Source organism: Larus michahellis, chromosome 4 (genome assembly GCF_964199755.1).
Source record: "Larus michahellis chromosome 4, bLarMic1.1, whole genome shotgun sequence".
Lineage (NCBI taxonomy): Eukaryota > Metazoa > Chordata > Aves > Charadriiformes > Laridae > Larus > Larus michahellis.
In genome coordinates, this window is record NC_133899.1 from 14,746,921 (window position 1) to 14,767,333 (window position 20,413).

At 35.3% G+C, this 20,413-nt stretch overlaps 1 protein-coding gene across 1 annotated transcript in view; it reads right to left on the reverse strand.

The window, feature by feature from the left end:
• ITFG1 (integrin alpha FG-GAP repeat containing 1) overlaps positions 1–20,413 on the reverse strand; it is an 86,175-nt gene that overhangs the window by 49,007 nt on the left and 16,755 nt on the right. Inside the window, exons 7-8 of the mRNA XM_074583068.1 lie at positions 10,489–10,550; positions 7,998–8,082 (exon numbers count right to left, since the gene is read on the reverse strand). Of these exons, the coding sequence (XP_074439169.1) occupies positions 7,998–8,082; positions 10,489–10,550 (147 nt within the window). The remainder of the gene's footprint in view (positions 1–7,997; positions 8,083–10,488; positions 10,551–20,413) is intronic.

The following is a 20,413-nucleotide window of genomic DNA, read 5'->3' on the forward strand; positions in this document are numbered from 1 at the left end:
TTGAGTTGGATATTCAAACAAAATAAAGGTTTATTTGAAAGCTGATTATCTTAAATTTATCTTCTGAGGTAATAAAGTGATTAGAATTCTTTTGTCACTCTCTGCCTTTATGTTCAACAAGATGGTCGTGACAGAGACAATTATCATAAATTACTAAGACAACAACGCATTATTAAAAGAATCAGTGTCAGCTGCTTTTAGAAAACATGAATCACAACTTCAAAAAACAGATGCAAAGAGCTTTTACAGATGATTCAAAGTTCTGTGGACATTAAAGAAAGCCTTAAAACACTCCCCTTCACACTAAATCAATTCTGACTAAGTCTGTCTGTGTCCTTCCAAAGAATCCGTATTCACACCTCCACTGTGAGAAAAGCATTTAAACACGGCGTGCCAGCAAACTGCATGAGGTCCAACAGCATGCTCTTGTATCCGAAATGGAAAGACTATATCGAACGTACTAACTGGAATCCAAACAGGAAAAAGAAATTAGATTAAATACAAAATGAGACACCCCCCTGCACACTAAACAAGAAGTAGCACTGAAATTCCTGTTGTAGCTTATGCTGAAAACTACTGGTTCCAACTATCTCCGATTGTTAAAAGAGAAACTACAAAGCCTGACTGCACACCTTGGCATCATATGGCATCAAATGTTCACATGCTAACAAATGAAGGGGATAACACTAATTAAAGCAAGCCACCTGTACAACTAAATTTTGGGTTGAGAATTCTTGTCCTATTAACCATGAACATCATCAAAGAAAAATTAAATCCTGAGGAGATTAAGTTGTTCAACAAAGAATAAATAAGCGAGTGGTGTGCGCACCACTCCTCTAATTTTATTATTGGAAAGAAAGCAAAGTAATTCTTAATGTACAAGCCCCATGGACAAAAATTAATATGATGCAATATCAGTATTTTTTTTTCCCAGGAGATGTTAGCATTTGTCAGCAACATGTGGAAGAACTTGGCAAAACATGGGAAACAGTTCCTTGTTTGTTCGTCCATCTATTCCTCCCCTCCCCAAACAGACACTGCTTTGGAACAACATTTAAAACTAAGTGGACAAAAATACCTCACTGTAAGTCATAATAAAGACTTGAAGAGAAAGAAATAACAGAATTAGTGTTTATGGTTTGGAGGCAGTCAAGAATGCGTATAAAGTTACTTAAAAGTACTAGTGACACACATCATCTCAGGCTACAGCTTCAGCCACTCTCAGCCCATCACACAGCACTCTGTCAGGTAACAGGATGTGCACATGTGCCACAATGCTCTTGCAAAATTAGACAATCTCCGCTATATTATATTATTTATTATTTACCCTGTGCAAATTCAGGGAAAACAAGAACTGTACTAGAAAAAAAAATCTCTTGGATTTTTGAGAATACTATTGGTACAATTGTACCTGGCTACTATTTAGTGGCAAGGGGATGGGAAACAGTTCAGAAATGTGGGACTTGTGTGGGTGTCAGATCAGGACAGATGCCTTAAGGATCAGGAAGCGCAGCATTTTAAACAGCAAAAGGAACAATATGAAATGATAGTATAGAAGACTGCTTACTAAATGACTACGTGATAGGGAAGAACAGTAAGGATGAGATGCACAGAAAAATAATCTCCCAAAGGGGTCAAAGATGAATTTGAACAAAGAATTTGAGGCCACTGCATTCAAGTTTCCTAGATGGACTTTACACAAGTGCTTTAACTTAATGTCTGTCCTATTCTCAGATCCACACTGTGACTGCAAAAACAAATGTTGAAATTACTAAGGCAGTCAGATGGGGTGCAGTCTGTAGTGCAATGTGATCTACTTATACCCAACATGAATTTACACTTTTTTGGTTGTTTGGTTGGTTGGAGGTTTTTTTGTTCGGTTGTTTCTTTTTGGGTTTTGGGTTTCATGGTGTTGGGTTTTTTTGTTTGTTTGTTTTTTAAACTTAAAGGAACTGCAAAGGAGTAACACATGGCTATGGCCTTAAAAATCAAGCTACAGGATCTTTTTGTAGAAAGAACTGTCAAAGTAGGGCTAATATTAAAATGAAAAGGTATCACTGAGCAGCACTGATGGTTACCAGTTAACAAATAAGACAGGTTTAGCCTCTAAATATGCTTTCATGGACTCAAATACATAAGTGGCAATTAACTTGGTATGTCTTTATGCACCTCTGTTTCAGATGAACTGAAGTGCATCTGTTACCAAAACAACTTCTTCCTTATCTGAAGTAACTCGGAACATACAGTGCTCCAAAGACAAGTGCTTTATAAAGGGGTTATTTACTGACACGCATCACTAAAATTTTCCTTTGACATAGCTTCTACATCTGAGGATGCAACATTCTGAAGAGAAGGAAAAAACTAAAGAAATTCAGATGCTAAAACAAAGTTCACACACAAAATTAAAAGCTCCAAAATTGAAGTGCAAGTGCAGGCAGAAAAGCAGTACATTTAAGGAATGATATCATCAGCTGCAGATTAATCAAAGTCGACTTTAAACAAAAAATTGTCACCTAAATGCATTTTACAGTGCAATGAATGGCTTAAAAAAACCCCAAACCAACCCAAAGGTTAGGCTCTCTGTTATCCGGTTAATTACTGGCAATAGTGAGCTATCATTTCCCACGAGAAAAATGATAATTTCTACTATATGTCATACAAGTAGTTAACATACATGGAACAGTTCAACTAGTTGGTAGGGTGAAGAACGGAGAAGATTGACTCAGGATTATTAGCTGGATAACTGGATTTTAAACAGGAGAAAAACTTGAGTTCAGGTTCCTAAAAGACTTGGATAGAACTTTAACAATGCCAATCCATGCTTTCTCAAAAAGTAAGCAGGTTTGCATAGCTGGAGCAAACACAGACTTCACAAATTAGGGAAGATCACACAGATAAAGACTCAGCAGCATCTAAGAAAACAAATGGTGAATAGAAGATAACAAGCTGAGGTGGAGCTGCCTAAATGCTGCCTGCAGAACGTGAGAGTTGTGTTGTATTTACAGATGAGGATACAATCAACAGTATGATTTGCTTGATTTCGAAAAGCTATTTCTTATTCTCTTTACGTACAGGCAGTAATAAATTTCTTTGCCTAAACTAAACAAAATCAGTGATTCATCAAACTTTACATTCTTAGATCAGATATCACAAAGGATGCTTTATCAATCTCCATTAAACCAACTGAACCAATCATAGTTGAATAGCAGTTATAACATTCATTTCCAATAAAAATGAATTAATGGGCTGTATAAACAGCAGAATATTCTATGCTAATTGCTTCTGGGTCACTACTTTAAAGATATATTTCATTAATCTTCAGTGTAGCAAGAAAATAGCAGGTTTGTGTGTCCAAAATATAGTTCACATTCATCTTGTTACTAAAAAAAAAAAAAAAAAATCATTTTCAGAATGTCCACTGAAATCCTTAAATTTCTTTAACAAATACAAAATTTTCCACTATTTTAAGTGACAATTATTAAAACTCTTTAAAACTGCTGTTATTCACCAGAATTCTAGCGAACATCTATGATTTCCTCCAAAGACAGTACAGTCAGACCTTATAAAAAGGCTCTGCTGGCATACAGATAACAACAACGGAGGATTAATCATTTTTGCTATAGCAACCACTGCACTGCAATTACCATAGTGACATGAGAAGAATAGAAAAAGTAATAATGAAGAGCTCTTACTTGTTTGGAGCAATGTGTCAGCCAAATAAGTGCAGAATTCTGTAGTGCCCAGCTCTGCTCACCTTAATCAATTGAAATGCCATTTATAATAAATATGCCACAAAGCATTTCTGATTCATTTTTAAAAGGGCAACACAAATTTGTCAATTGTTCACTGTCCTTTGGTCAGGTTAATGTACAAATTATTGCTATCATGTAACAGAGGGGAGTGTTACTTGTTTTTAAGGTTCCAATTTAGACATAAAGTCTAAGGTCAACTACATTACCACAAATATATTGATATATGTACACCTGCTTTTGCATATTTTTCCATTAGAATATACAGACACATGTGTATATACAGAAATACAATAGGCCTTACAAATACATATATAGTATGTACAAACATACATTTGCATATCTTTTTAATGAAAAAATATATCTTTATTATTTGAGTACTTCAGGAAGACTTGGTGCTAACATTACTCAAACACCTGTGACGGTTTCTCATGAGTCACCTAATTGTTCATTTTTTCCAGCTCCACTTATCTAAATACTTTCTACTTGATAGCTGTTCAACAACCTGCTTCGTTTAAGAAAGGAAACCTTACCCAAAATTAGTTGCCTTTGGAGGTTCTAAGTCAGGATCTTATTCAAAGCTCACCCTTTTTTTGTTTTTTCAAACAGTTAACTACTTATGGCTGGAAAGGGTATTTAAATAAAACTTTTGGAAACAGGAAATAATGTTAAACAAAGTCACCTTTTGAAACAAAACATGTTTTGCTAAGACGTAGGTGAATCAGAATCTTGGACAGCAGAAGTGCAAGAGTGTACAAATAGAAAGGTGGAAGTAAACAAGCAGGCGGCAGCACAAGTGACACACTCCCAAGCTCATGTCTGGCCCTGACATCATGCCAGAGTCACTAATGTGCACAAAGTTAAGCGAGTGAAAGACAGAGAAATATGGAATCCTTTGAGACCTTTAGTGAATGGCAAGGCTGGTATATCAGCTATGAGGTACAGAAAACGTCAAAAAAGGCAATAGAAGAGAGGCAGGCAACACAGAACTAAGAATGGAACAGGCTTGCGACTGTATATGGAACGTGTGTCTAGTCACAGCAGCTGTATCTCTAGTCACAGCAGCTGTATGCCTGTGCCAACAGTAAAGATGCAGCACGCAGAGAGCAGAGTGAGCGTGCTATGGTATGTTCTGCTTAGTGCATCACGCAGTTTGACAAAAGCTGCAAACTTCTAATGGATCTAATTTTATATTTTCATTGTACTATTTTGATTTGTTGTGCAATGAAACTTCTTTCAGGTCCCACTACTGATAGCCAAATTACTATTTCAAACTGCAAACCATCATACCTTAACTTCCTTTGACTTACGACAATCATTATTTCATCATTTTTGAAACAGGGAAAACTGAAAAAAAGGAGATGTTCAAGTCTGACAAACTGTTTCTAGTAAGGCATGTTCTTTAACTTCAGCTTAGTACAAGCAGAATCTGTACAATAAATGCCTACCTTTTGAAGGTATCTAAACATACGCTGATGTAGCACAGTGAGCAAATGTAGTTACTCTGATACAGTGTTATTCTACTAATGTGAGATTTTCCCTCTATTGTTAGACTGGTGCAGAACAAAAAAAAAATACTGTAATGAAAATGAATACAAGCAGAACTCAAAGATCCTCCTTCTCAATAAAAGTTTTTTTTTTCCTCCTACCAGTTTCTGTATGGCCACACTTACACAGAACTATTTAGCTCTAGGTAGGAATTTGATGGTGGTCTGGTATTATTCAGCGTCCTTCAGACCGCATTTCATAAAGAACATGGAATTTAGAATTATGTCCCTTCTTAGTCATACACATTGGTTTAGTACCGTATTCACGTCAATATTCTCTAAAACTTTGTTCAATGAGAAAATAACTATTTGTTGTCTTGATTATTTTAAATTAATTCTGGGAATATGAAGAAAAAAAAATTGATCCACTACTCAATTTCCTACCCACTGTTACAACAGAAAAAGATTAAAGTTGTAGTAATACTCAAATAGTAATCTTGAAATCATAGTTATAAGTATTTCCATAGTTGTCAGAATAAACTTTGTTCCTCTATCAAAATGCACTCATACATTTATAGCACTCCTTTCGCTCGCTTAGGAAATTAACAGGCAGAAAGACCATTATGCCATTTCCCATCCTTCACCCTGGATGAACTTGAGTGATCTGGACTGAAGATAAAGATGACAGTGTGTATGCAGCTGTTCAGGAAGAGGAAGCAAGATCCTCAGACCGCAAGATTTCTGTGGGTGTTCTCTCTTAGAGATTACATGGCTGAGATCTTTCAGAATAACCGGTTCCAAAAAGTCAGCTTCTGAAAAGCTAACATCTCCTCCCATAGATGACACTGATGATTCCGTGCCTCTCTATCTGCTTTGTCATATATGCTGTCCCGCCACATTTCTTTGTATCCATTTCATAAGTCTCCCCACGCATTTTCTGCCGTTATATTAATTCCTACTAGAAAGATTGCTCCACCAGTGCGTAGCCTATGAAGTTGGTGATAATTAGCAGAGCAGAATATCAAACAACTGGTGACGGAACTTCCCAACTGGAGCCCCCTGCGGCTGCAGTAGCTCATCCCGGCCATTGTCTTTCATAGCCTTGGTTGTACCAAACCCACAGTGCATTGCACTGCTACCTCACTGCACATTCCATTCGTTCACGTTTTCAAAACTTTAACTTAAACATTTTAACAGTTCCACTATGCTCTGAAAGACATCCCAGGGTTATTAAAATCCCATTAATTATGATGATTTTCTAGAATTATGATATATCATTTGGGCTCATTAGCTACCTAACATACAGACAAAATAATCCCACATCAATATTGCTTTGCACATTGCCATCGTTAAAAAAAAATAAATCTGATTTCTACTTAGTACTTATTAAGGCACATTATTCAGAACATCAGCTTAGAAAATAGTTACAAAAACCCAGACACACATAACTTTTTTTTTAAACTTCAAAAAACTTAGTATTCTATTTTTTCCTTCAGATACTATATATACAAGTGTTTATATTTGTAGATAAACAGTAAAAGTTTTTACTTACAAAGATTTTAGAAAACGTGTTTCTAAACGTGTTTTTTAGAAAACGTGTTTTTTAGAAAACATTTCACAGAAGAACCTAGAGCATTGTTCAGCTTCTACCTTATTTCATTTACTATAGATCTGTAAACCCATCTATAGTTGCTAGATAAGGATGGAAGGATAATTAACTATCCAGTAGAGGTGTCCTCTAGTTACGCATCAGTAAACAGCTTTGCTACAACTCTTAAGAATACTTTTAAGTGGCAGCAAAGTACAAGAGAGTTGGACTCTGGGTCTAATATGCAGCTCAACTTTTAATTTAAAAAAATTGTCATTTTCTTTAAAACGGATTTTAATGCAGCAAGGCTACCATTTGGCAATGTTTTAAGACCAGCTCAGTCTCACAATTAACAAGTGTGTTGTATAAATATAGTAAATCAGTTCTTTAAGAAGTTATTTACATTCAGTAGTGTCAGCAGAATGAGGCCTGTAGCACTCTCCCTTGGGTTGCAAAATTCTTATTTTACTGCACAGAAAAAAGGTATTTTTTGGACTACAAACCAACATTTCCTGTTTGTAACATGACATGCATATTGATAAGACACAATTGACTGAAAAAGTACATTCTAATAGAAAAATATAGGCTTTCACTAACCCTTGCAAAAATAGATTTACATATAAATTAAGTTTTTCTTCTGTCCAAAAGCCTTTCAGAATTTTCAATTACAACCATTAAGATTTTACCATGTTTCATCAATCTTTACACAAGTCATTTTAATTCATTTACATTGTGCCTTTATTAGTTTGTACAGGTGAAGAATTTATGAACATTTACTCAAATAGTATCTTCTGAACGAGATTATGGAAAAATCCAAAATCATGACAAACAAAATACATGACCGATAAAAGCAGGTCTGGCGTTGTACCATGGCTCAACACAACAGTACACGTGCTTACATGTCCTTAAGCGTCCAGTCAAAAGTAGATCTATGTGATGAGAATGCACTGGGATAGCCAAAGTTGAATTTAGTTTAATTTAATTATAATTATCCCCAGATATTTCAAGATTTACACTCAAATAGATATAATGCCTTAAAGAAAAAAAAAGTATAAAAACTCCACCCCAAACTTTTAGAGCTAAACATCTTTATTTGTTTTTTGATTTAGAGTAGCTAACCAAAACATGAAAAAGAAAGAAACACTCAGGATACTTCAGAAGAATAAAACTCACCAAAATCTGCAAACACGGACTGTCCAACAACTTTCACACCGTTTGGCATTTTCTTACTTTTTCCAACTTTAGAGAAGTTCCCATCCTATCAAACAGGACAAAGATGATGGAAAAAATGAACTGCAACAGTGATAAAATTTGACTTTTGATCCAGAGAAAATATACACCAATAAAAAAGCGCTTTAGTAGATAATAAAGAGACATCTCAGCTATGGGAAAAAAGGCACTCTGAAAATTAGGACTGAGTTTTTGCATTTCTAATCCTTCATGGAAACTTATGGAAATCCAGTAATAGTGATACTCAGATACAATTGTCCATATATTTTGCTGTTTTATGAGGATGAGATTGGGTTATTTCAGCAGCATAATCTAAATCATAATTAAGTGATTATGAATACTAATGTGCATTTTTGCATATTGACATGTGATTTTATAGATATATGTAATATATAAAAACACACCTGCACACCTGTTAAAAATAGCTTCTGATTTCCCGTCTAATTAGGAAATAACTTGATTTTACATTAAGTCTGGTTTAGGTCTTGTTTTAATCGCCTATTTTTAAAACATAGGCCTGCAGAAAACAATATTCCAGTGTTTCATCAGAAAGACAAAAGAAGAGTGCTGGATCCTTGTTTATCATACACCTGGAACACAACTGGAACAAAACCATTTAAAAAGTGAAGGTTTTTTTCACCAAGTGAGATGATCTAAGGCCCACTTTTCAAGTCATTGCAATCAGCTCAAAGTGCTAGGCACACACGTATACATAAAGCCATAGAGAAAAATGATACCGTTTTGTTGGATTATCTCTAATTACCCACATTGCTTACTCATGTTATATTCAGTTTGTAGACTTCAGTGCTGTTGAAGGTGCAGCTCTGGAGACAGTACATGGATGTTTGACCGTATATCTTTACCTTGACATATAATTTATGACTCAGATGAGGAAAAAAAACCCAACAACTAAGTGATGCAAATCACCTCCATCCAGAAAAGACAACAAGGCCCTGTGCTCAGTTGGCCAGAAAAACATTATCATATAGGCAAATATTTTAAAAGCATTTTAGGATTCATCAGTGAATTACTTTGCCTAGGTTTGTAGAGCAATTTAACAGCTTTAATGGATGAATTAATGTATTTTAAGATGAATATAAAATATATGTACATCTATTTTATGTGTGTGACATATTTTACTGGGTTGATTGAGTCCAAGGAATAGAATTCTTTCTTTCTAAAGATAAGCAAGTCTACACGTACAAACTATACAACATCGGATAATATTCAGAATACATGAGTTTGGAAAATCAAAAATCTGTAAGAAAATTCTAAAAACCCCACGCCTACAGGAGACAGGTCAAATGCCTTTTGTAATCCTTACGCTCAATCCCTCAAGAATTAAATTCAAAAACTGTTAAGTTTTAAGTCTATTTAAAAGCTAGAAATATAGAATTCATGACCCGCTGCTTGGAAAAAAAGTGTCTAGTACAGATTTAGAGATTTCATTACTTTTACCTAAACAATAGTATTTGAAGAATATCTGGCAGCTATTAATTTTATTTTATTTTTTAAATTTTCAGTTCAGCAGCTGGTTGAAGATGGCCACATTGTCACAGACAAGACTATAATCCCCGTTCTACAGTGACTCACTATGACACGATGGATAATTTTTCAGGTAAATAAAGCCTCAAAAATTCATTACTTAGCTAATAAGAAGCACATTAAGCACTTTGTATTATAACAGAAAAGTAAACTTTTAACATACACATGCTAAGATTCTTAACTATAGTCCCTTTGGATAACAGATTTAGTATCAAGGATACACTTAGTTTCAAATCAATTAATTTCATTAATTGTTATTAACAATGAGATTCTTCTCTGACTCTGCTCAGGTTAAGTAATACAAAAGCAAAATCTCAATAAACAAATAAATACATAAAATCAATCCATTGACCTATTTCTCCCCAACCTTGAAATGCATTTGTGACATTTGGTTAACACAGGACTCAGGATTTTCTTAACTGTAACTTGGGTACATACCATAATGGTCACAAGGGAGATTTTGAACCTCTGTTCCACAAAAATCTTACCCAAGAACTGAAGTTCTAAGAAAGCTTACTTAAAGAAATCAAATCTTTGAGACAGCCAGGATAAAAAAAAAAAATCTGATCAGCCTTTTCTTCATAAATCACCAAACTCGGCGTCAGTAACCTCCTAGAGCAGCTGATGACAAAGGAGTCCTGCTAAGGTGTATGAAAGGCCGGCTGATTCATTTACTCAGTAGCCACGTCAAAAAATTTGCAGAGGAACTTATGCTGAGGAAGAGATCTCCTCCAGTGATATCCTGCAGTCTGAATGCAATACTGCAGTTAGTGCCCCTTAGCATCGCTTCCACTCATTCCTGAAACAAGGACTATCAGATTACCTTTTTTTTTTTTTTTTAAACTTGTCTGTGTTGTAACAGAATGGTTATTTGGGTTTTCTCTCTTACCTTATTTACCCATGTCTCAAACTGAATGTCCTGTGAATCTGGTGATGTAGTAAGGAACAAATCTGCAAAGAGAAATAAAATATTTAGCAGTAGAATATGCACAAAGATATTTGATCACTCAACACAGATATTATATACCTTTTTTAAAAATCTGTTACCTATATTTTATAAGTTATACATATATTATATTCCAGTGATATTTAAACGTATAAATATGAAGCAAGAAAGATTAAAAAACAACCCCCCCCCAAACTATTTTCATCCCTCGTACTCTTCTGTATAAATAAATATACCTTCTGCACTCAACTTCTACATTTGTATACGTCTACGGAAATTAAGTTAGCCTCACATGAGCTAATAAATGCTGGATGCTATATATGCATCCTGAAGAAAGTTTCTTAATAGTAAAGCTAGAGACAGACCTCGAAGCTAGAAAGAAGTATACACAGTTATATTTTTAGTAAATCAAAATTAAAAATAAAAACCTACCAACCATCCTTTTATTTGGGATATGTTAAATTAAGCAACAGATATACTGTTGACAGGAGGAGAAAAGGGGATGGAAAAATATTTTAGGCTTCCTTTACACTAAAAATCTCTTAAACATCAAAACAGCGCAAGAGCGCTTCAGAGAATTTATCAATGCCTACTGAAAGAGGAGCTTGTTCATTGCTATTTAGGAAAGCCAAATTTGCCAAATTAGAAAAATGGGAAGAAAAAGCTTTGTAAAGGAGGTTAAAAAAAGGGGGAGGGTTGTTTAAGGAAAAAAAAAATAATAATTATGAAGTCCAATGTTAAGAAGCCCATATTTTAACAAAACTACTCTTTTAGATTTAAGCACTTTGGTTTTTTTTTTCATTGTCCTCTTTCTCCCCTGCTATTTTAAATGTCACTATTTGAGTTAGAACACAATGGTTACTTTGTAAGCAGAAAAAAAGTGATTTTCAAATAAAAAAAAAAAAATATTAACGCTTTACCCTGAGGTGGTTTACTGAGTAAGCAGGTGGACTGCTGTACAGGGGATTTCAAATGGCTCAATAAGGGGTATTCTCTTCCAGGGAAAACAATAACAACAAACCCACAAACTCAACAAACCATAAACCCCAACACCAACCAACCCACCCGCCCCCCAAACAACAAAAAGCTCCACACATACACACAAAAAACCCAACAAACGTTTTGCTTACATATTCCACCCCCCCCAGCTTGAAAGTTGTACCATATGATTTTATTCTCCTGAGTACCTGAAATAGCTATTTCCTTTAGAGCACACACAGGAAAAGGATGATAGTGTGCTTCATTGGAATGAATTATACTGATGCTTAAGTATTTCTTGAAGGCAAGAGACGGAAGTAATGGAAATAATCTGAAGATATAGATGGAACTTAGAAAACAGATAAACTTTCAAATTTTAACTTTGCATGTAGAAGGAAGTTTGTGCAATATTGTTGATTACTATCAGATATAAACCAGTAAAAAATATTTAAAAATCTAATACATTCACAGGGAAGAAAAGAGAAACACGGAACAACAGAAGTCTTAACTCTCCTTCCTACAGGCCAAAATGCCACTACATCTTTGGAAAGAGTCTTTGAGGTTCAAATAAGTATTTCAAATAGGCTTGTAGTATATCCATGCTGTAATTACTCCTGCAATTTGTAACTAGTTAAACTAGTTATGGTCTATGTCACATACAGATAATGCCACAATAGTCTCTAAGTGTTACGTTTAAATACAGCGCAAATGAGTAGCATTTGATTAGCAAATAGGACAGGTTGCCTAACCTTCTGCAGACATTTTGGTTGGCACCCGAACTGTTTTCCCCCCACATCTCTGACTGTTTCAGGCCTTGCAGAGCTGACGCTTCACCTTCCATTGCTAAATCAATCCCCTGCCCAGTCCTCTATGCAAGGGGAGATCTTAGGGAGCAGGAACTCATCAGTCCCACTGGTAATGCTATGTTTACACAGGTTTTGTGACTCTATCCCAGAATTAGACAAAATGGCATAGCTGCCAACACAAGACAATTCACCCCATGCTAGAAATTCAGCTCTGAACAGTTTGTTATTACTACGTTAAATAAATGCACAAAGTTTTTATGCAACACAGTTATGCTTCTAGAGTGGAAAAACCAAATACAAAAGGCAGATATGAACTATGCTGGTGGTGTTACAAAGCCCTTAGCTCTAAATCATTTAAGGTTAAAACAAAGTTATTAAAAATAAAACCAGCAAAAATAAACCAGCACCATTTCTTGGCTAATTTAACATGCGATGGAATTTCATTTAACAGTTATTCTTAATTTTAAGCCCTATACTAATGCAGCATGCTATGTCAGCTTCTCAGTTAAAAAAAAAAAAATTATCTTTCCTTCAATGGGAAAATGCAGTACCACCTCTAGTATTCTTACAATAGAGCTTTTTGAATAGAGAGAAATGATTGTCCTTAACATCTTAATGGGAAGTCATATAAGCATTACTATGAATTGAAGTATCTATAAGTAGTAATATATCTTGTTTTCATTTGAACTTTACAGAGTAAATCTATCAATTACAGCTCCTCAGAGAGTATAATGGCCATGTTTGACTCAAAAGACATTCCATATTGTTCATCCCAGACAGAATTACAACAGGCCACAGAAAGTCAGGCACTCAATGTGACTGGGCAACAACGACAACAAAGTAAACCGCAAAGTATTCTAATCCTATTTTTGACACCCAGCCATTATGAACTCATTCCAGTATTAGTGAATTACGTGTAACTGAGTACATATGCTTACTGGGTATTACACAGAAACACCAATTTTGTAAAAGCATGTAACAAAGAGAGAGAGATTTGCAATGGATTTTTTTATGCATTGAAAAAAACCATTTTTTTTCCATTCTTAGTTTGAAGTGTATTATATTAGTTGTTTTTCCCTCCTCATTTGATCTGATTTCATAGTAAGTATATAGAAATATTCAGAAATATGACTGTACAGGGAATTGAAATAATATAGGAAGACAAGGAACAACAGGCATATAAAATCCCAGATGTTAGGACCAGAATCAAAAGTAGCTTTAAAATAAACATTAAACTCTGTGAGAATAAAAAGGGATGAGAGCACCATGGTGGGTGGGATGTCACACAGCTTAATCAAATCAAAGAATACATTTAGCTATCTGCAATGTAGGAGGAATAAATCAGGCTACTAAATGCAAGTCAAACTACAAAGAGCTAATAGAAAGATGATAATTTATAACATCTAAAATGTTTACTATGTTAAAAATGTGGATGTGCAGATTTAAAGTCTTTGTTCAGCCACTCGTACAAACCGAGTATTTTAAGGGGAAAACTTGTTCCACATTTTGAGAGTAGGAAAAGAGAGCTATGTTTTCGGAGGAGTCAATCTACCATACACTTCTTTGGTTTGCAAGAGATCAATGCTGAATGTGGACCTCTACAGTACCCTCTACAGCAACACACCTGTTTTGCTCTGAACTCCCTCCCACCCCAAAACAACTTCTCTTGAAAGTTAGGAAATTACTTTTGCCCTTTGTTCCTCTTTGCATACTCCTCTGTCTCGCCTTTTTTCCTAACTTGAGGCATATAACATTATATACAACAAATGGAACCAACACAGCAAAGCAGCTCCAAGGCTACTGTAATATTACACTGCACTGGTAAAATGCAAAGGCAGGCAAAGATAGCAGATAATCTTCTAGAAATAGTACAGAGGAGCTAGTGCCACGCTGCTCCCAAGTTAAAAGCAACAAGCTGTGATTTCCCATAGGACAACTTAATACAGGTACAGCACCACCACCTCTAGCTCTAGAGCCCGCTGAACCAAGTCAGCTGGTATGTTATTGCCAACTGTCCTCCTTTTTATCCTTAAGCCTTCTTAGAAGCTACATGTCTCAAACGCTCACGCATGTTTTTGTGATTAAACCCTCGTGCACTGAAATAAAATTGAATGCTTAACATTTACAAGTAATTTTCCATTTTGATCAAGAATGTCAAAGATTTCAAAGCAAGCAAAACAAAAACATTTCTTTGCAGCAGCAGGGTAAAAATGCAATGTAATTTAGACAATCCAAAGAACTATTTACAAATTTGTATAGCTCAGAATTACAACCGTTTTCTCCAAGTTTGTAGGAAAGAAACCTATAAGAAAAACTAAGCCCTGCCTGGTACAATGTCTTAGACCAGATGATATCCAAAGGTTACTTCCAATCGAACTTATTCAATGATTCTATCTGGTTTTATTATCTAAGATTTTGTCCCTAAGAGCCAAAAGCACACGAGAGAGGAAACAATTAAGAATCTGTGCAATTTATAAATATCCTTTTCTATACAGCCATAGCAAAAACTCCCTGCAAGCATCTCCTTCCCAAAGTAACGCTGTCCATGGAAGACATCTCTCACCACTATTGCTATGTCTTTCTGTGTCTATTATTACTAAATTCTTTAATATATAAGGGCTGCAGAGGAAGAGATAGAATCAACAAATGCATTAAGATCAGTATGCTCAGTACTTGGATTACAATAATGAAAATATACACAACTAATTTCTTTTTGCATTTAATTACACTAATTGTCTTGAAAACTAAAACATTTTTGTTTTACTTCTGGCTCTACCAAGAAAACTCCTCTTTCCTAGAAGGAATGCCTATCATATTACATATGCTCAGGAAAAGTCACATTGCTTTGGAAGGCAGCTCTGGTTGCAATTTCAGCTGTAGGAAACAAAATCATTTGCACACAAATCTCTAAGTTTAAAAAGCACAGATCAAGTATTGAGGGCTGGATCATAATGCTCTGTTCAAATGCTGATGAACCTCACAGCAGCACAACGTGAGATATTTACAACCCGAGGTTATAAAAATCAAATAATCTGTAGCTCAACAATCTTAATTATTTACAGAATATGAAGGTGATACTCTAGATACTTTTACTAGACAATAGGTACATAAAGGGGATACTAAAAACAATGGGCAAGGATGTACCTTTAACAACCCTAGGTCAATTCTAGATTCTGGAGATATACAATGGAAATAGGCAATGGAACAAAGTAAAATCAGTCTGGCCACTTTCCTACCGCCATTGCTAGAGAAGGAATATTGGGTTAGCTGGATGGACTACTAGACTAAGCCATTTCTTATGTTTTTAATTTGTGACATGATGTAGTAAAGATAAATGAAATTCTTGATAGTTGGGATGGGGAAGACCTTCATGTTAGATTCAGGCAGCTTTCCTGCAATGAAACACTTACAGCCTAAGCGAAGGGCTACAAATAAAAAAAAGCCATACTGTCTGACATAAAATGTTTCTCTTAAACAAATGCAAAGTGAAGTGTGTTCACATTTAAATGTTTTCCTATTTTTGATTTAACAGGCAGTGATTAACATAAAAAACAACATAAGCAATAGGAAAACTCATAAACAGAGTTCAACAGCCTGGGAATAGGTTAAACAATCAAAGAGGTTACCCAGCATTTTAGATCCACAAGATTGAAAAAGCACCTAAATATAATAAACACTTAATACAGAAGATATCTGACATGTGCTGTGACACAAAACTACATTGTATTAGCATTTTGCTCACAACTTTACTTTCCCTAAAAAGTGAGTTGGTATTTGGATATGGATAAGTTGGTGATTTGGCTATTTCTTTGAGTTAATTGGCTTAGCAATAAAATGCTGCTATCCAGGCTCTACTACATCTTATCAACAGTAAATACATATGATGAAAAGCACTGAATTCAGCATTCATTCTTACAAAACAAGGAAATGGAGATTATTAGAATTTATGTTTTTGCTTGAAAAAGAGAACATATTCGAGTACTGTATTGCAAGCTCCAGTAACCTAAAGCTCATTACAGAAGAACCACAGCAGTTCCATCCATCTTTATTTGATGGGATCAGCTAATTTTGATGCTGTATCAACGTATGGCCCATTGAAAAATGAAAAATCTCCCCAGAAAGCTATGTAAAACTTGGACAGTTAGACTGCACTGAGTTTAGCGCCTTTAGGTCAATCTCGTATCAAGATGTATCTACAAACACGGAAATAATAATTTGAACACAGCACACCTGTATCTTGAGCTAGATCCATTTCTGATCACTTTTGTGTAATACGGAGCATTATAAAACTACTAATGTTTATCTCGGGCACCAAGAGCATGGCATTCTTGCCACGGGAGCTCAGAAACCAGACACTTACAATAAATATGCCCAATAGATTATCACCTACTGCGAGCCCAACATGTAATGGCAACAGGTTATTGGTCACAACAAAGGAACTCCATAGAAAAGATGAATTAAAATGCAGGACAGCATTCAAACACCTTGAACATGAAAGCATTTCTACTCTTCCTGCAATCCCTAGCTTCTTACACCATATCTCTTACAATTTTTGCTGCAGATACAGAAATAATCATACAGGCAGTTTCCAGCCAAACTGCTCTACACTCAACAGCAGGTCCATCTCTGATCCTTATCCCGCACTATTCTTCACATAGACAATCCTAGACTCTTCTTAACCCAGTCTTATGCAACTACGCTTCACTTATTCCACTAGGTCAGCCCTCCTCTAATAACTTCAAGTCCATCTATTAACATCCTCTTCTTGCAGAAATTCATCCCGTGTTTGCTTATCATCCCCATCTAAATTGCCTACCTTCAGCCTAGATTTCTTCCCCACCTACCAACTTCTATTCCCACTTCCTGTGCCCCATCGCTGCCTTCTGCCCCCCGCTCTCAGTTAAGCATCCAAACACCAGCAACAGTTCAGAGCAGCGAGGGAAGGCATCGATAATCCCTGTCTGTGGTTTGTTTGCTACTCATGGCTGTTTTAGAAAGACAGTATTAGCCACTAAGGAAAACATCAATAACAACAACAAATCCGCAGGTAATATTTGTAAAACCTGTTTCAAACTGGCTAAATTTGGATGGGTCTTTTAACAAGAACAGCAAGAGCAGAGGGACCTTGCTATCTTTCAGGAAGGCTGTTTCAAAAACAATTGCTAGGTCACCAAGAAAAAGGTTGCCCTGAGTTATCGAACACCAAACCAGCTCCACCCCGACGTCAGCTTGTGAAAGTGGCTAAGCAAATATAACTGAAGGTTAGAAAAAGTTCATCATGGAGGTAGGTAAAGAGCTTAGAAGACTTCAGCCCCACTGGAAAACTACAGACAATCTTAGTAAATAAGGCAGATGGTATTACAAACCCTACTTACAAACATTGCTTTTTCTTATTAGGACTACTGGGGAATTGCAATAAAACCTAACTATATAGAACCTGTTCCAAGTTCATTTCTGATTATCCTTGTTATTTTCCTTCACTTTTGAGTGTTATAAAAAACGGTACTATTTATAGATGGAGCGTTCATTTCACTAATGACTGATTTGACCTTTCTGTTTAATGTCAGAGGGCTTTATTTCAGAATTAAAAGCCTCAGCATCTACGGTTATCTTCAGAAGCCATCAGGGCATGAGCAACATTCTTAAGTTACAGCTTGATTTCACATTTACTTCACAAGTTTAAGTTAATAAAGGAAAAAAAAAAAATCCCAATTTTTAAACACTATCAAAATACACAAGGTATTACCCAACTAGAACATAGACATGTAGACTCCAAACGTGCCTAAAAAAAATTCGTTTATGTGGAAGAACAGGTGTGTCTGTGCATGTTCTTTAACTAGAAGAAGAACTAGAAGTTCCGTGTGGATATGAACATGCCTGCTTGTACATATTGGCATGTGTAAATAACATGCTGAATTAATAATCTCTGCTTTGCAGTGTGTTGACTGAAAGGACAAGGTGACAACCGTATTAATATCATTAAATGCCATAAAGCCTAAGGACAAGTAAACGATAACTTTCCTCTATTTATATTACAAATTTTCCTCTATTTACAAGAGAAGTCATTCTATAAAGATTGACCCATCAGGAGGAAAAAAAAAAAAGTATTGAAAAACAAAATTAAAGACGTTATTTACATTTTTTTAGCTGTACTTATACAACTTTAGTTGTCCAATACTTAATATGAACAAACCTAATTTAAATTAAAAACTTAGATACAGTCAGTTTTATTTCTTTACTACATGGAAATGGAAAACCAAACTTAACATGTTTTGTGCTTCTGTTCATAAGTTTTTCATTCAGGTAAAGAAACTCTCTCTCATTAGGTATTCAGATTTGTTTGTCAAGTTGCCATTAGTACTGTACTAGAGAAAATTGAATACATCTACTGCCTAGCTGTAGCAATTTAACTTTTACAAAATAGATACAAGTAGCAATGCTAATGAGTTTGCAATTAACTTGTCATGAATTTTTGGTGCTAATCACATGAAACAGTAAGTTAAGCAACCACTCCTTCCAGTAAGATGATAAACAATTATAAACAACATAATTAAGCGCTAAAACCCCTTTAATTATTAAAAATTACTATAGAAAAAAATCCATACGTATTAATTTAAAAGCATCATGTAAATGGAAAACTTTTAAATTAGATTCATGGTGAATAGTTATGATTCTGAATAAGCAGAGCAGGTGGGACTATTCCTCTGGCTTTTAGCCCTTCAAACATGAATTTTCAGGCAGAAAATTCCATTTGTTTTCAGAATAAAGGCAACAAAATTGTTTCAAGCAATAGAAGATGACCGACCACTCAGTGCAAAGAGTGCTTTCAGAACCCATTTTCCTATTCATGCTTTCTCAGCAAAATGCTGTTTGGGGCAGAACCAATTTACTTCTCACCTATATTAAGTTATTGATTCCCATAAAAATAGCGTATTAGTACCCCCCAGTGCATATAATTATATCAGTATATAATTAAAAATTTCAAGAGGAACAGCTTTTGAGGCACTTCATAATGGCAATTTTAATTTTAAAACTGTTAAGCAGGTAGCACAGGTGATGAGTTCTTTTACAAAAATTAGGAAAAACTTAAGTTAAAATAGCTGTTTCTTTTCTCTAAAGATCTCAACTCATTCTTTAATTCTCTTCGTGAGGTAAGCTATGAGTGAAAAAAGTAGCATTGGCAAAAGCAGGGCAATCTCAGCAGTAGGAGGAGACACCGCTAATTTGAGCGACTCCGGTGTCATCCTATGAGCAGGAGCTTGCTGTGGTATTGAACACTGTGCAGTAGCAAGGGGAGGAATAGAGGCAACAGGAGATCATGTCACACAGGGCATTTTTAGTTAGAGGTAACAAATCTGTAAATAGTAAAAATAAAAGTAATAAAAACAAACAGATATTTACAGATGTAGATTGAGGTCCTCCAAAATAACATCGTGTGTATCTTAGTGATAATTATTTTGCCTCCATTATTTGCTGCAAACTCTCAGTAAGCTCTCTTATCAGAGCTTAAAACAGTGAAGAAATTAAAAAATGTACCTCTTCAAGGAATGAAAAGGTGACATGGCAGTACTGAATATTTGTTTTGGGAAAAAACATAAAGGAGGGGGCAAAACCAGACAGAACAATTTGACTTCAAATACGTACATACGCCTTCCCCCCTTCGAAAATGCCACTCCAGATAAATCTTTAAAGGCCAGATAATTCGTTTGCAAACATGACGAGGTTATTTTAATAGAGAACAAATGCAGATCTATTGCATAAAATAAGCTTTGATGACAACCCTATATGCAGAGAGGCTACCAGCTTCCACCAAGAGGCAACTCACCAATAACATAATCAGGGTCTGACATCAAGCATTAGTGTCTCCAGAATCAAGGTTTAAATTATTACAACAGAAAAATCACCTCTGATTTGAACAATTGGTTTTCAAGAAGAAGATTATCTACATTTATGTGATGAAACTAAGAAGCAGGAATCAAAGAGAAAACACATTGTAAATGTTCTGGGACATTAGGTTTCTAGATTCCCAAAGCAAAACAACATAAGAAAATTAACCATCAGAAATCAGTAAAGAGACTAGCAAT